Genomic DNA, 17,614 nt, shown 5'->3' with positions numbered 1-17,614 from the left:
TTTCAACAACATAAATGGTGACTTATACATGTGGACCTTGCTGGATGGAATATACGTCTGTGGAAAGAGACAACGGAGATGCTCAATGTCATTAGTCAGAACAAGGCCAGGAGCTGACTTTGGAACGGACCATCAGTTGCTTATGTGGAAGTTCAAATTGAAGTGGAAGACAATAAAAACAAGTTCACCAGAGTTAAAGTATGACCTTAAGTGTGCCTCACCTAATTTAGAAACCACCTCAAGAATAGATTTGACTCATTGAACACTAATGACCAAAGACCAGATGAGTTGTGGAATGACATCAAGGACATCATATATGAAGAAAGCAAAAGGTCATTAAAAAGACAGGAAAGAAAGAAAAGACCAAAATGGATACCAGAAGAGACTCTGAAACTTACTTTTGAACATAAATTAGCTAACTTAAAAGGAACAAATGATAAAGTAAAAGGGTTGAACGGAAGATTTCAAAGAGGGGCTAGACAAGACAAAGTAAAGTATTATAACAAAATGTGCAAAAACCTGGAGTTAGAAAACCAAAAGGGAAGAACATGTTCAACATTTCTCAAGCTGAGAAAAGTGAAGGAGAAATTCAAGCCTTGAATTGCAATATTGTAGGGTTCTATGGACAAAAGACTGAATGACGGACCCACTGCCATTGAATTGATTCTGACTCATAGTGACCCTGTAGGACAGAGTAGAACCGTCCAATAGCATTTCCAAGGAGCAGCAGGTGGATTCAAACTGCCAACCTTTTGGTTAGCATCTGTAGCTCTTAACTACTGCGCCACCAGGGTTCCTGAATGATGCAAGAATTATCAAAAGATGGAAATAATACACAGAGTCATTATACCAAAAAGAATTGGTCAACATTCAACCACTTCAGGAGGTAGCATATGATCAAGAACCAATGGTACTGAAGGAAGAAGTCCAAGCTGCACTAAAGGCATTAGGGAAAAACAAGGCTCCAGGAACTGACGGAATATCAGTGGAGGTGTTTCAACAAACGGATGCAACACTGGAAGCACTCACTTGTCTATGCCAAGAAATTGGGAAGACAGCTACCTGGCCAACTGACTGGAAGAGATCCGTATTCATGCCCATTCCAAAGAAAGGTGATCCAGTGGAATGCAGAAATTATCCAACAATATCATTAATATCACATGCAAGCAAAATTATGCTGAAGATGATTCAAAAACTGATGCAACAGGACATCAACAGGGAACTGCCAGAAATTCAAGCCAGATTCAGAAGAAGATGTGGAACGAGGGATGTCACTGCTGATGTCAGATGGATCCTGGCTGAAAGCAGAGAATACCAGAAAGAGGTTTACCTGTGTTTTATTGACTATGCGAGGGCGTTCAACTGTGTGGATCATAACAAATTATGAACACCATTGCGAAGAATGGGAATTCCAGAACATTTAATCGTGCCCATGCAGAACCTGTATATAGACCGTGAGGCAGTCATTCAAACAGAACAAGGTGGTATTGTGTAGTTTAAAACCAGGAAAGGTGTGTGTCAGGGCTGTATCCTTTCACCATACTTATTCAGTCTGTAATACTGAGCAAATAATCAGAAAGGCTGGACTGCATGAAGAAGAATGTCGCATCAAGATTGCAGGAAGGCTTATCAACAACTTGCATTATGCAGATGACACCACCTTGCTTGCCGAAAGTGAAAAGGACTTCAAACACCTATTGATAAATATCAAAGACTACAGCCTTCAGCATGGATTACACCTCAACATTAAAAAAAAAAAATTCTCACAATCGGACCAATAAGCAACATCATGATAAATGGAGAAAAGATTGAAGTTGTCAAGGATTTCATTTTGCTTGAATCCACAATCAACTCCCAAGGAAGCAGCAGTTAAGAAACCAAACAACGCATTGCATTGGACAAATTTGCTGCAAAAGACCACTTTAAAGTGTTGAAAGCAAAGATGTCTCTTTGAGGACTAAGGTGCACCTGACCCCCTGGTATTTTCAATCATGTCATATGCATGCAAAAGCTGGACAATGAATAGGGAAGACCAAAGAAATGATGCCTTTGAATTACGGTGTTGGCGAAGAATATTGACTACACTATGGACTGCCAGAAGAACAAACAAATCTGTTTTGGAAGAAGTACAGCCAGGGTGTACCTTAGAAGCAAGCATAATGAGACTTCACCTAACTTACTTTGGATATGTTATCAGGAGGGACTGGTTCCTGGAGAAGGACATCATGCTTGGTAAAGTAGAGGGTCAGCAAAAAAGAGGAAAGTCCTCAACAAGATGAATTGACACAGTGGCTGCAACAATGGGCTTAAGCATAGCAACGATTGTGAGGATATAACAGGACCAGGCAGTGTTTCCTCCTGTTGTGCGTGAAGTTAGTATGGGCCAGAACTGATGCAATGGCACCTAACAACAACAAACACTGCAGAAGGAAGATGGGTGAATCAAGAAACAATGCTAAAGAACTATCAACACTGAAGCACAGAGAGGAAAAAAAAAAAGGTCATTAAGAAATAAACAGTCTTGGTGACCTGTGGGACAATATCAAGTTATCTAACACATGTGTAATTGGAGTTCCAGAAGGAGAGGGGAGGGGGTAAAAAATATTTGAAAAAATCATGGCCAAAATTGTTCTAAGTTGATGAAAAATATAAACCCAAAGATCCTAAGAATGAAATAAACCCCAAACAGCATAAACACAAAGAACACACACATTATACTCAAACTGCTAAAAACCAATTATAAAAAGAAATATTAAAAACAGCCAGAGAACTCTCTGGGCTTGAAGCTATTTGTGGCAACATGGCTACATGCGCCAAGAAGGTCAGTATCATTGGTATATGTGGGACCTGTTATGGCACCTCCTTCAGGAAAATGATGAAAAAAATTGAAGTCAGCCAACATGTCAAGCATATTTGCTCCTGTGGAAAAACCAAAATGGAGAGACAAGCCGTGGAAATCTGGCATTGTTGTTCCTGCATGAAAACAATAGTCAGCGGTGCTTGGACCTACAATACCACCTCTACAGTCACAGAAAGTCTACCATCAGAAGACTGAAAGAATTGAAAGACCAGTAGAAGCTCCACCATTTGAAACATCTCTAGCCTATAATAAATGGGTTAATTTATGTAACAACAATGATAAACAAAAAAGACCTAAGAAAAAAAGCCACATTATATACCACATTTTTATGCAAATAATGCCCACTTTGTTTCTTGCCACCTGTGTCCTCCCCCCAAGAGGTATTCTCATAAATGTACTATGCTAATATTTTTTACATGTTGCTGTAAAAAAAAAAAAAAATCAACATATTAGCTGGGCCATGCTCCCTCCAAAGTTTCTAGGAGAGCCTACCTCACCTTTCCCAGCTCCTGATAGTCCCAGGAGTTTCTTGGCTTTTAGATGCATCTTCACATGGCTGCCTTTTCTCTATCTCTTGTTTCTCCTCTTTTTTTTTTTTAATTGTGCTTTAAGTGAAAGTTTACAAATCATATCAGTCTCTCATACAAAAATTTATATACACCTAGCTATGTAGTCCTAGTTGCTTCCCCCAATGAGACAGCACACTCCTCCTCTCCACCCCGTATTCCCTATGCCCATTCAGCCAGCTCCTGTTCCCCTCTGCCCTCCCCTCCATACAGGAGCCGCCTACAGTCTCACGTGTCTACTTGAGCCAAGAAACTCACTCCTCACCAGTATCATTTTCTGCCTTATAGCCCGGTCCAATCCCCATCTGAAGAGTTGGGTTTGGGAATGGTGCCAGTCTTGGGCTAACAGAAGGTCTGGACCATGACCTCTGGGGTCCTTCTAGTCTCAGTCAGACCATTAAGTCTGGTCTTTTTACGGGAATTTGAGGTCTGCATCCCACTGTTCTCCTGCTTCATCAAGGATTCTTTGTTGTGTTCCCCATCAGGGCCATCACGGAGGGTAGCTGGGCACCATGTACTTCTTCTGGTCTTGGGCTGATGTAGTGTCTGATTTATGTGGCCCTTTCTGTCTCTTGGGCTCAAAATTACCTTGTGTCTTTGGTGTTCTTCATTCTCCTTTGCTCCAGGTGGGTTGAGACCAATTAATGCATCTTAGATGGCCACTTGCTAGTGCTTAAGACCCCAGACGCCACTCACCAAAGTGTCCTCCCTTCTTTTATTATGCCACCACTTAGATTGGATTGGAAACCTGATGGCACAGTGGTTAAAAGCTCAGCAGCTAAGCAAAAGGTTGGCAGTTTGAATCCACCAGCCACTCCTTGGAAACCCTATGGGGCAGCTCTACTCTGTCCTATAGGGTCACTATGAGTCAGAATCAACTTAACAGCAATGGGTTTTTTGGCTTTTTTAGATTGAATTAGGACTCACCCTACTCCAATATGACCTCATGTTGAACAGATAACATCTTTAAAAAATCATATTTCCACCAATGTCCATCAAATGGGGAAATGACAGTCTTTTAAAAAATGGTGCTGGCAAACTGGATGAAAAAGGACCCATACCTCACATCATATACAAAAACTAACTCAAAATGGATCAAAGACCTAAATATAAAGCCCAAAACCAGGAAGTTGATAGAAGAAAAAATAGGATCAATGCTAGAGGACACAAACTGCAACCAACAACACACAAGCCCCAGAGGATAAGCTAGATAACTGGATCTTCTAAAAATTATACACTTAGGCTCATCAAAAGACTTCACCAAAAGAGTTAAAAGAGAACCTTCAGACTGGGAAAAAAAATTGGCTATTACAAATCAGGCAAAGGCCTAACCTCTAAAATCTACAAGAAAATCCAACACCTCTACAATAAAAAGACAAATAATCCGATTAAAAAATGGGCAAAGGAAATGAACAGACACTTCACCAAAGAAGACATTCGAGCGGCCAACAGACTCATGAGGAAATGCTCATGATCTCTAGCCATCAGAGAAATCCAAATCAAAACCACAATGAGATAGTATCTCACCCCGGCATTATAGGCAGGAATCAATAAAACAGGAAATAACAAATGTTGGAGAGGCTGTGGAGAGATTGGAACTCTTAGGTACTGCTGGTAGGAATGCGAAATGGTATAACCATTTTTGGAAAACGATATGGCACTTCCTTAGAAAGCTAAAAACAGAAATATATGATCCAGCAATCCTGCTCCTAGGAATACATCCTAGAGAAATTAGAGCTGTCAAAGGGATAGATATATGCGTACCCATGTTCACTGCAGCACTGTTCACGATAACAAAAAGGTGGAAGCAACCTAGATGCCCATCAACAGGTGAATGGATAAACAAACTGTGGTACATACACACAGTGGAGTATTATGCAGCAATAAAGAACAACGATGAATCTGTGAAGCATCTCCTAACATGGATGATTATGCTGAGTGCAATAAGCCAGTCACAAAAGGACAAATACTGTATGAGACCACTACTGTAAATACTCATGAAAAGGTTTACATACAAAGAGAAACAATCTTTGATGGTTCCAAGGGAGGGGAGAGGCGGGGATGGAAAAACACTTAATAGATAAGTGGTTAGCAACTTTGGTGAAGGGTAAGACAGTACACAATACTGCGGAAGCCAGCACAACCTACACAAGGCAGGGTCATTGTAGTCCACGGACATATCCAAACTCCCTGAGGGACTGAATTGCTGGGGGGACCATGATCTCGGGGAATATCTAGCTCAATTGGCATAACATAGTTTATAAAGAACATGTTCTACATTCTATCTTGGTGAGTAGCGTCTGGGGTCTTAAAAGCCTGTAAGCGGCCATCTAGGATACTCCACTGGTCTCACCCCTTCAGGAGCAAGGAAGAATGAAGAACTAAAGATACAAGGGAAAGATAGTCCAAAGGGCTAATGGACCACATCTACCACAGCCTGCACCAGACTGAGTCCAGTACAATGAGAGGGCACCCGGCTACCTCCACTGGGTTCTCTGACACGGATCACAATAGAGGGTCCTGGACAGAGCTGGAAAAAAATGTGGAACAAAAGTCTAACTCAAAAAGAAAGACCAGACTTGCTGGCCTGACAGAGACTAGAGAAACACAGAGTATGGCCCCCAGACACCATTTCAGCTCAGTAATGAGGTCACTCCTGAGGTTCACCCTTCAGCCAAAGATTGAATGAACAGGCCCATGGAATAAAAGAAGACTAAAAGGGCGTACCAGCCCTGGGGCAGGGACTGGAAGGCAGGAGGGAACAGGAAAGCTGGCAATAGGGAACCCAGGGTTGAGAAGAGGGAGTGTTGACACGTCGTGGGGTTGTTAACCAATGTCATACAACAATGTGTATACTGACTGTTTGATGAGAAACTAGTTTGTTTTGTAAACCTTCATCTAAAATACAATAAAAAAGAAAAGCACCTAAAAGGGAGAAGTCCCTGGCCAAGATACAATTTCCCCATTTTGCAAATTTGAAAAAAAAAAAAATCATATTTCCAACCAAGGTCATCTAGTAAAAATTTTACATATCTTTTGGGGGGAGACAATTCAATCCCTAACAAGTGGATTTTTCAAATACTACCAATTCTGTTAACTAAGCATAAAACATTCCAGCCTTAACAAGAATTCTCATTTCCTAGACTCTTGTTTTGAATGTTTGCCTGTTTGAATCCGAAAGACCAAAAATCTTTTCGATGTTCCCTCCTTTTTAAAAACAGAATCTCATTCTATACTTTCCAGATAGTTATATTATCATAATTTTCCAGGTGGGGAATCAGAGCACGAAGTGTTGTACTTAGCATCACAAAATGATTCAGGGGCAGAAAAGCATCTAAGATCCACAGCCCTGTCTTATTCTTCAATTATGTGCCCCACACTTTGCATTTTCAATACACTCCACACCACCGTCTCATTTACAGGACTAAAGAGTCAGTTAGTAGTCATAGGCTTTATTCCAACACATAAATATGTAAGTTCATGAAGGAGTGAAATGATCGCACATAAGCTATAAATTATTTCTTGTTCCTGTTTACAAATAATGTTTTAATTACTGTATACTTCTTAAAAACCAAACCCAACCCACTGCCATCAAGTCGATTCCAACTGAGAGCCACCCTATGGGACAGGGTAGAGCTGCCCCATAGGGTTTCCAAGGCTGTAAATCTTTACGGAAGCAGACTGCCACATTTTTTTCCTGCGTATACTTTTTGGCCATAGGAAAAATTACTCAGAAATAATTTTCCCTTCAGCCGAAATTCATAAGAAATATGTTTTAGTACAGTAGGGGTTGCACAGAGAGAGAAACCTCAATGTGACATTGCCGCTGTAGTTTAAGTGGAGAAAAAAAAAGATAAGCTGCAAGAAAGAACTTTAAATTTTTATTATGGGAGAGAGTTTTAGGTGGGGGAAGTTCTCCAAACCTAAAATGTGGCTTCTCTCACTGCTATAAATACATCCATCATTCCTTTACCACCTCCATGCGACAATGACCTTGTAGGATAGGTGGAGTGGAGACAAAAGCTTATTTCTCAGAAGGGAAGAGTTGACTGTGTAGCACAGAAATACTGCCTCTTTACCGTTTTCTGGGAACTAGGAAGTATTCATTATGATAAGAATAATGAAAACAATAGCTATTACCGTTTATTTATTATATGCTAATTACACATATCTCATTTTGTTTTTCTAGCAACCATGTGCCTTAAATATTATTATTACTATCCTTCAGGACTGTGCCTCTGACAACTTGGCCAAGGTCCACGCTAGTAAATGAAAGAGCCAGGATTTGAATTCAGGCCTGCTGAATTGCTCGGATTCTTCTCACTATGATGCTTTGCAGACCGAGTGTGTTAGATTTGCCCTCTTAGGGCACGTCATGGTTCTTAGGGATCCAGCCATGTTCAGGCCGGACTTTCAGCTTTGCAAGTTCAGAAAGCCAGTGTTAAGAGTTGGTTCATCTGGGAATGGAGTAAAGCTCTGGGCCACTGCATCCTCAGAGAGAGAGAACACCTAGCTGGATGCTAGGGGCAGTGTGACTACAGACGAAATCTAGAGTTCTGTGCAGGAGGGTGGGGTGGGGAATGAGGAGACAGAGGGAAGCTACAGAGATGAGAAGGTGGAGAACACAAAGAGCAGGAAAACAGCAGATGTCTACGCCAGAGACCATAGCAGCCTATTGGAAGTAACATAAAGGAGTGGTCAAGGTTCTCAAGGGGCAAAACGGCAACCAGAAGTTCCCAGGAAAGGCCGATTGGAGCCTTGGCTTTGCTCACTTCTGAGAAACCACCCTGTGCAAGTCTGGAGACCTGCTGTGACTTAAGGGCAAACTGTGGGCTGGGGAGGAACACAGGACAGACCCAGCTCTCTGAGGCAGATCGACTCAGCTAAGTAACCATTTTAGAGACTGTGTCTTAGGTCAGTTTGCCTGCCACACTCAACTTGCCCTTTGCTTAAGGTTTTGACTCACATCCTTGGAAGCAGCAGCCTATTGATTACATTACCCATTGCTACTTAGTTGCAGCTGATGGACCAGGAATGGACATCCGACCAAAGGAGCCTATTCATTGTTTGTCCGGCAACCAATTACATTCTCTCAAGAATTTGACCTAGGAAACTCAGAGAATGAGTTCTGCAGGTGGTCTGTCACTGAGCAGCAAGGTCATGTAGAGGGTAGGTCAGAGAATCCATGAAGTACCATGGGCGGTACAAGTTACAGGGAGCGGAAAGTTAAAGCAGTAGCAAAGGAAGGTGTCGTGGATTGACGTGTGTCCCCCCAAAATGTACGTCAACTTGGCTAGGCCATGATTCCCAGTAGTGTGTGGTTGTCCCCCATTTCAGGATCTGATTATCCTCCGTTTTGTGATATGTTATAAATCCTAGCTGCTATGCCTGTGGTTATGGTCCCACTTGGGAGTAAGCTGTCTGTTATGATGAGGCAGGATTAGGTCATCTTAGTGAGGATTAGGTTATGTTTGTTATGTTTATGGGTCTCACTAGGGTGGGATGTATCTTGAGACACCACCCTACAAGAGATAAAAGCAGAGAGAATTGAACAGGGAGAGGGACCTCGTACCACCAAGAAAGAAGAGCAAGAGAGGAGCACATACTTTGGATCTGGGGTCCCTGCACTGAGAAGCTCCTAGACTCAGGAGAAGATTGATGACAAGGACCTTCCCCTAGAGCCAACAGAGAGAGAAAGCCTTCCCCTGGAGCTGGCACCCTGAATTTGGGCTTACAGCCTCCTAAACTGTGAGAGAATAAATCTCTGTTTGTTAAAGCCATCCATTTATGGCATTTCTGTTACAGCAGCGCTAGATAACTAAGGCAGAAGGCCAGAAAAATCAACAAGATGATGTGTTTTCAGAGAGATACAGATGACTCATTTTATGATTTTCAATAAGGCTAGGCCATTTCCTATAATTGGGACTCAGGGAGATTCCCTTAGTCCTGATAACAACATTCCTTATTTGAGTTTCTTTGAGTCCATTTTTTTTCTTACTGAAATTTTTTGACCCAGACACTCATTTATGCATAAGAATGCCATTGTATTTACGAGCAATGAGATGATCCTTTCCGGTAAGAATTCTTGTGGCTACTTCCTGGCCTCAACACAAGTGGAAAATGGAATTAGTTAACAGGATGTCTTTGTGAGCAGATCATCCGAGCCCAGGGCTTTCGATCATCTCATAAGAAGTTTGGTTTGGGCTGAGATAGTAGTTGGAAAATACAATTATTGAGCATCAACAAAGGGACCCTTGGATGTTATAGACAAATGATCGAATTTAATTCTCACAACCCTTTTTAATTATAGGAAAAATCTGAGGCTCCAAAAGATTAACTAACCTGTCCAAGGTCACAAAACTAGGAAGCAGCACAGCTGGGTTGAAAGTCTATGCACTTTCCTGCCCAGGCACCCTGTCTCTCACTTCCTATACCATACTAAAACACTATAGCTCCTGTCCCACGTGGGCAATGATGGATAACTACTCCCAAACTTCCTTTTTTTGCTGTATGAGTTAGGGCTGTTATTTCTGACATCTTGGGCTCATTGAATAGAGCACTCGAATCACAAAGTAGGCTATGTTACAAAACCCCCCTTCCTTGTACATTAAATCTCAATAGATTTCATTTTACAGAGTGACTTTCCTGACCTTGTCTTCAAATCCCAGCTTAGCTCAGTGTTTTAAACAGTAGAAACACATAAATTAACCAGGATATTACTTGTCACACCTTAACACTGGCAATAATAAGTACTGATTCTGGACCTACATGCTTTGGTGCAATCACAAATCTCCATAACCTCGATCCACACCCAAATATCACTGATACCTGCAAGTACCAAAGAGGAGATGCTAATTTGAAAACTTCTATTGGCTGTAATTTTGTTTGAAGATGGTGAAGCGAATCACAAATGAAGCTAAAAGTGTGTTTTAATACCCTTCATTAATACACAAAATTAATGGAAAGATGTGGGGAGGTTGAGTCAAGGCAGAAACCTCATATCAAGTTTCTCAATTATACGTATTCTATTTTGAAACATTTTCCTCATTTTGGGAAATCAATAACTCTTTTGAGGAAAAGAATAAAGAGCAGGTGTATTGTCTTAGTTGTCTTGTGCTGCTATAACAGAAATACCACAAGTGGATGGCTTTAACAAAGAGAAATTTATTCTCTCACAATTCAGGAGGCTAGAAGTCAGAATCTAGGATGCCAGCTCCAGAGGAAGGCTTTCCTCTCTCTGTTGGCTCTGGGGGAGGTCCTTCTCATCAATCTTCCCTGATCGAGGAGCTTCTCAGCATAGGGACCCTGGGTCCAAAAGACACGCTATTCTCCTGGCTCTTGTTTCTTGGTGATATAAGATCCCCTTGTTGTTTGCTTGTTTCTCTCTTTTATGTCTCAAAAGAGATTGGTTTAAAACAACCTAATCTTGTAGATTGAGTCCTGCTTCATTAACATAGCTGCCTCTAATCCTGCCTCATTATCATCATAAGGGTGGGATTTACAATACAAAGGAAAACCACATCAGATGACAAAATGGTGGCCAACCACACAATACTGGGAATTGTGGCCTAGCAAAGTTGACACACATTTTTGGGGAACACAATTCAATCCATAACAAGTACTTATTAAAATTGTATTATAAGCCTTGTGCAAAATGACAAGGACAACATTTAGACTACGAGAACATCTGTGCTTTAATAAAACAAAACTAGTAATAAAAATAAAAATGACAGAAACTCCCATATTTTTAGAAGAAAGCATACTTGTAAATAATCCACAGGTTAAGGGAAAAAATTCAACAGAGATGATAACTCTTAAAATTGTACAATGAAAACACTACATACTAAGACTTGAAAGATGTGGTCAAACAAAACAAAAACCCGCTGCCGTCTAGTTGATTCCAACGCATAGCCACCCTAAAGGACAGAGTAGAACTTCCCCATAGGGTTTCCAAGGAGCATCTGGGGGATTTGAACTGCCAACCTTTTGGTTAGCAGCCGTAGCTCTTAACCACTACACCACCAGGGTTTCCCAACAAAACAAGGACTATATAGCCTTTGACAGCCTATATTAGAAACAAGAAAGATAATAAATTAATGAGCAAAGCATTAGCTGTTGTCGTTACCTTCATTTAGCCAGCCCCTGACTCGTGGTGACCCTATGCACAACAAAATGAAACTCTGCCCGGTCCTGCACCATCCCCATGATGGATTATGGATTGGACCCTTGTGATTCATAGTGTTTTCACTAGCTGATTTGCGAAGTAAATCATCAGGCCTTTCTTGCTAGTCTGTCTTTGTTTTTGTCTGGACGCATCACTGAAACCTGTTCAGCATCATAGCAACGTGCAAGTTCTTGAGGTACATTGGCTGGGACTGGACCTCCAGTCTCCTGCATAGAAGGTGAGAACTTTAGCTGATGGATATCAACACACCTCACAGCAGGGATCTCGACCCGTGGTTACTGACAGCTACCCTCATCAGAGAGCTTGCCCAGGTGGCTGCAAGGAGACAGAAGAGCAAGCCGCAGCAAAAGCAGAACGTCCACAGGAAAGCCAGGCCCGCCTGCCAGAGAAGGAGCCCGTGAGCATCCGACCCCTTCACTCTCAGGCTTCAACTCCAGAGAAACCCCCTCACATGTACACAAGGGGATGTGCTCAGGAATATTCGGGACAGCATTATAACAGCACGAATACATACATTTTTGTTTTACAATAAAACATGTGGCAGTGAGATCTGAGTATATGTGAACCACACATACTAACGAGAAAAAAATCTCCAAAAAATTAAATAAAAAGTAAGTTGCAGAAGAATACTAGTAGTATGATATCGTTTATATAAAGTTTAAAATCTGCAAAACAGTACTGCTATTCTGGGTGCTTAAAAAGTAGTGAAAGTAGAAAGACACGCACGGAAATGATAAACAGGAAATTCAGAATAATGGTGATTTTGGAAGTGGGAGAAGGGAGGGGAATGGGGTCAGGAGAAGCCCTCGTCTGTATTTCTAAGATCTCATTTTTTAATTTGAGGGATGGGTACAGTGGTGTTCTTTATATTATTTTAATGACTTTTCAGATATCTGAAATAAATTATTTTTAAAAGAAAAACTTAGGAGTTATGTTGTTTGTTGTATTACTTATTCTCTCTACTTTTATGGATTTTGAAGTATTTTCTCTGATTGATAAAAAGGACATATTTTAATATAAACTCCAAGTGCATATCTTCTCTTTGGCTGCCTGTATTTTAATACTCAAACAAATTGAATGGAAGATGGACCAAGGTACTGATATTATTTCAAAAGTAGTGAACCAAGCATCCTCTGCTGAGAATCAGAGCTTAAAATAAATTAGTTTTGGTATACTCTGGAATATTCATTGGATTTAATTATTGAGCTAAATGGCATTAGGGCCTGTGATCCTTGAAAGAACTAATCATATTTCAAAGGGCGCTGAAAACCACATAAATGCTATAAAGTTGCATAGCCCATTCAGCTGCATGCTACCTTAAAGCCCTGCACAGGAAGTAGTCTGTTAACATTCTAGAAACTAGTCCAGACGTTTGCATCAGACTTTGTACAATACCATTTAATGCCCATGGAGAAGAAACAGAGCATCTGCACCCCACAACACATATTCCATAAAGATAAATGAATATTTAGGGATATATATCAGACACGTTGGTGGATGACTATCTGGGGGGAGTGGGGATGAAAGTGCAAATGAAATAAAACAAGAGAGGGACCTTATATGGACTGATAAAGATAATTTGCTTTCAACTTAGGAGCATATTAACCCAACTTGAGGTTAAAAAAATAAAAAGACCTCGTCCTTTGACCTTAAGGTACTTACTTTGTAATATAAAAGCAATAGCTCATAAAATGCTGAGAACTTCTGGATTTTTAACAGAAGAAACAATATGGTAATTTCTCACCACATGAGTTTGTTTACCCTAATGCATTAGTAATTTGGTTATAGGACAAATTTTTCCTCAAAAGGGGAAAAAGACAATCATAACGTCTTCAGTGGAAGGTAGTTCATGGAGTACATCATTCTTCATGCGTCAGTCTCCTTTGAACTGATGCATTTGGCTGTAAGTGAAGAACATAGCCACGTCGGTTGCAGAGAGAAGCCAGAGAGCAGAAAAAGAGCTCTGGTGAAGTCTATCACACGTCCGGCAGAAATAGGCAGGGGCCTTCCTTCATGTTAGAGTGAAAAAAATTTAAAGACAAATACCCAAGAGATGCCAGGCATAACATGTAAGGATACAGGCTGAGTCAACAGCTGATCTCAGTCATGTTTATCTTAAGAGCAGAATATACATACCCAAATTATTCACGGTTAATGTGATGTGACGCCAGTCCTCTTGTGGGAGAATGCTGGGGTTTCTGCATTAAAATGCAGTTTGTTTTAGATAAGAGGTTGTTGTTGTTAGCTGCCACTGAGTCAGGCCCCAACCATGCGTGCTCTGTGCCCAGTGGATGGAGATGCTGCAGTTTGAAACCACTAATAGGTCCATAGGAGGAAGATGTGGCAGTCTGTTTCTGTAGGGATTTACAGCTTTGGAAACCTTATAGGGTCACTATGAGTCAGAATTGACTTGACGGCAGGGGGTTTTGGTTTTTTTTTTTTTTTTTTGTATATAGATATATATATAGAGAGAGTATATATAGGGTCAACTCGTAGCGGCCCTATAGGAGAGAGTAGAACTGCCCTATAGAATTTCCAAGGAGCACCTGATGGATTTGAACTGCCGACCTTTTGGTTAGCAGCTGTAGATCTTAACCACTACGCCACCAGGGTTTCCACATATGTAGAGAGAGGGAGAGAGAGATTTATATCAAGGAAATGGCTCAAGCAGTTGTACAGGCTGGAAAGTCCCAAGTCCATGGGTCAGGTGTCAGGCCAGAGGTCTCTTCTGTCTCACGTAGCTGAAAGGGCTAATGAACGCAAGATCGGCAGGTAGGACAGTAAACTGCTGGTTCAAGTCCCAAGAATTGGAGGTCAGATGATGACAGGCCACATGCAAGATTCAGAGCAAAGCTAAAGCCAGTAAGCTTTGCCAGAAAGTCCATATATGTTGGATGCAGGCTATATCCCCAAGAAAACTCCCCTTCAACTGACCGGCTGCTCACAGCAGATCCCGTGATGGAGGTGATTACACTATATCAGATCTCATCATGGGGGTGATCACATCATTACACAACTGCCAAACAACGTCATAACTGTGAAGTCACTGAGAATCATGGCCCAGCCAAGTTGACACACAATCTTGACCATCACAGTTGTGGACTGGACTGTTGTGATCCATAGGGTTTTTTTTTTTTTTTATTAAGCTTCAAGTGAACATTTACCATTCCAATCAGTCTGTCACATGTAGGTTTACATACATCTTGTGATCCATAGGGTTTTCACGGTCTGATTTTCAGAACTAGATCACCAGGCCTTTCTTCCTAGTCCATCTTAGTCTGGAAGCTCCACTGAAACCTGTTCAGCATCATAGACACCTCCACTGACAGATGGGTGGTAGTTGCCCATGAGGTATATTGGCTGGTAATCAAACCCAGGTCTCCAAAATGGAAGGTGAGAATTTTCCCAGTGAACCACCGTTACCCCTCATCTGGAGGTGATCAATATTAACTAATTGCTGTATTTCTTTCAAGATTTATTTTCACCTCCTTGGGTCAAAGTAGAGGTGTCATTCTTTTTTTTTTTTTTAACTGGCATATTGAAATGTAATTCACATGTCATATAATTTACCCATTTAATGTGTATAATTCAGTGGTTTTTAGTATATTTGAAGAGTTGTGCAACCATGATCTCCACAATCTAAGTTTAGGACATTTTCATCACATCAAAAAAAGAAGCTTCGTGCCCATTAGCAGTCACTCCTCATCTCACTCCCCTGCACAAGCCCTGGACAACCACTAATCCACTTTCCAATTCTATACATTTCCCTATTCTGGGCATTGTATATAAATGGACTACTACAATATGTGGTCTTTTGTGATCATCTTATTTCACTTGTTGTTGTTCTTAGTATCGTCGGGTGGGTTCCAACTCATAGCGACCGTATGTACAACAGAACAAAACACTGCCTGGTCCTGCGGCATCCTCACAATCGTTGTTATGCTTAAGCCCATTGTTGCAGACACTGTGTCACTCCATCTCATCGAGGATCTTCCTCTTTTTCGCTGACCCTGTACTTGACCAAGCACGATGTACTTCTCCAGGGACTGATCCCTCCTGATAACATGTCCAAAGTACTTGAGAAGAGGTCTCGCCATCCTTGCTTCTAAGGAGTATTCTGGCTGTACTTCTTCCAAGACAAGTTTGTTCATTCTTTGACAGTCCATGGACTATTCAATATCCTTCGTCAACACCGTAATTCATAAAAGGTGTCAGTTGTTCACTTTTCCTTATTCATTGTCCAGCTTTTGCAGCGTATGAGGCAATTGAAAATACCGTGGCTTGGGTCAGGTGCACCTTAGCCCTCAAAGAGACATCTTTATTTTTAACACTAGAAAGAGGTCTTTTGCAGCAGATTTGCCCTATGCAACATGTCATTTGATTTCATGACTGCTGTTTCCATGGGCGTTGATTGTGGATCCAGGTAAAATGAAATCCTTGACAACTTGAACGTTGTTTTCATCATGATGTTGCTTCTTGGTCCACTTGTGAGGGTCGTTGTTTTCTTTGTGCTGAGGTGCAATCCATACCAAAGGCTGTAGCCTTTGCTCTCCATCAGTAAACACTTCAAGTCCTCTTCACTCTCAGCAAGGAAGGTTGTGTCATCTGTATGATCCAATCCTGATGCCCTGTTCTTCTTCATATAGCCCAGCTTCTCAGATTATTTGCTCAGCATACAGATTGAATAAATATGGTGAAAGGATACAACCCTGACACACACCTTTCCTCATTTTAAACTGTGCAGTATCCTCTTGTTCTATTGGAATGACTTCCTCTTGGTCTATGTACAGGTTCCTCGTGAACACAATGAAGCCTTCTGGAATTCCCATTCTTTACAACATATCCATAATTTGTTATGACCCACACAGTTGAATGCCTCTGCATAGTCAATAAAACGCAGTAAACGTCTTTCTGGTATTTCTGTTGTCAGCCAAGATGCATCTGATACCAGAAATGACGTGTCTTGTTCTACGTCCTCTTCTGAATCTGGCTTGAATTTCTGGCAGTGCCCTGTCAATGTACTGCTGCAACCGCTTTTGAATGATCTTCAGCAAAATTTTACTTGTGTGTGATATTGTTGGATAATTTCCACATTCTGTTGGATCACATTCCTTTGGAATGGGCACAAATATGGATCTCTTCCAGGTGGTTGGCCAGGAAGCTGTCGTCCAAATTTCCTGACATAGATGGGTGAGCATGTCCAGCACTTCATCTATTTGTTGAAACATCTTAATTGGCATTCTGTCAATTCTTGGAGCACAGTTTTTTGCAATTCCTTCAGTGCAGCGTGGACTTCTTCCTTCAGTACCATCGGTTCTTGATCGTATACTACCTCTGAAATAGAATGTTGGCAAATTACTTTTGGTACAGTGACTCTGCATATTCCTTCCATCTTCTTTTGATGCTTCCTGTGTTGTTCAATATTTTCCCTGTAGGATCCTTCAGTATTACAAGTAGAGGTTTGAATTTTTTCTTCAGTTCTTTCAGCTTGAGAAATTTCAGTATGTTCTTCCCTTTTGGTTTTCTGACTCCCGGTCTTTGCACATTTTATTATAATACTTTACTTTGTCTTCTTGAGCAGCTCTTTGAAATCTTACCTTCAGTTCTTTTACTTCATCATTTCTTTGGTTCTCTTTAGCTACTCTACATTCTAGAGCAAGCTTCAGGAGGCAGAGCCAACATGATGCTATAGACAGAAGCTCCATGCTGTCCCTCCACAGCAAAGACCTGGAAAACTAAGCAAAACAGAGACAAACATCAATCCTGGAACCCTAACCATCAAATGAAGAGATAAAGAACTCAACCAAGCACTGAATGGAATAAGAAACTGACAGAGAACAGAAAGCTAGGAGAGATACGGAGTGCAGGTCCTTATCAGCTAACACAGCACAGATTTGCCATCTCGGACTCCTGTTGGAGACAGATGGCAGGGGGTATGGGAAAGCAGCTTCACGTAGCTTCCAGGAGGAGACAGAGCACCCTAACCAGCCATACACGCTTCCC

At 41.2% G+C, this 17,614-nt stretch overlaps 1 protein-coding gene across 1 annotated transcript; it reads left to right on the top strand.

The window, feature by feature from the left end:
• Positions 1 to 2,499: 2,499 nt before the first annotated feature.
• On the top strand, positions 2,500 to 3,136 carry LOC135232930 (large ribosomal subunit protein eL43-like). Its single transcript, XM_064295039.1, has one exon. The coding sequence runs from the start codon at positions 2,801 to 2,803 to the stop codon at positions 3,053 to 3,055; it is 255 nt and encodes an 84-aa protein (XP_064151109.1). The 5' UTR covers positions 2,500 to 2,800; the 3' UTR covers positions 3,056 to 3,136.
• Positions 3,137 to 17,614: the final 14,478 nt, after the last annotated feature.

This window comes from Loxodonta africana, chromosome 1, assembly GCF_030014295.1.
Source record: "Loxodonta africana isolate mLoxAfr1 chromosome 1, mLoxAfr1.hap2, whole genome shotgun sequence".
Classification (NCBI taxonomy): Eukaryota; Metazoa; Chordata; class Mammalia; order Proboscidea; family Elephantidae; genus Loxodonta; species Loxodonta africana.
The sequence above is the reverse complement of the archived record's forward strand: the minus strand, read 5'-3'. Positions and strand labels throughout refer to the sequence as shown.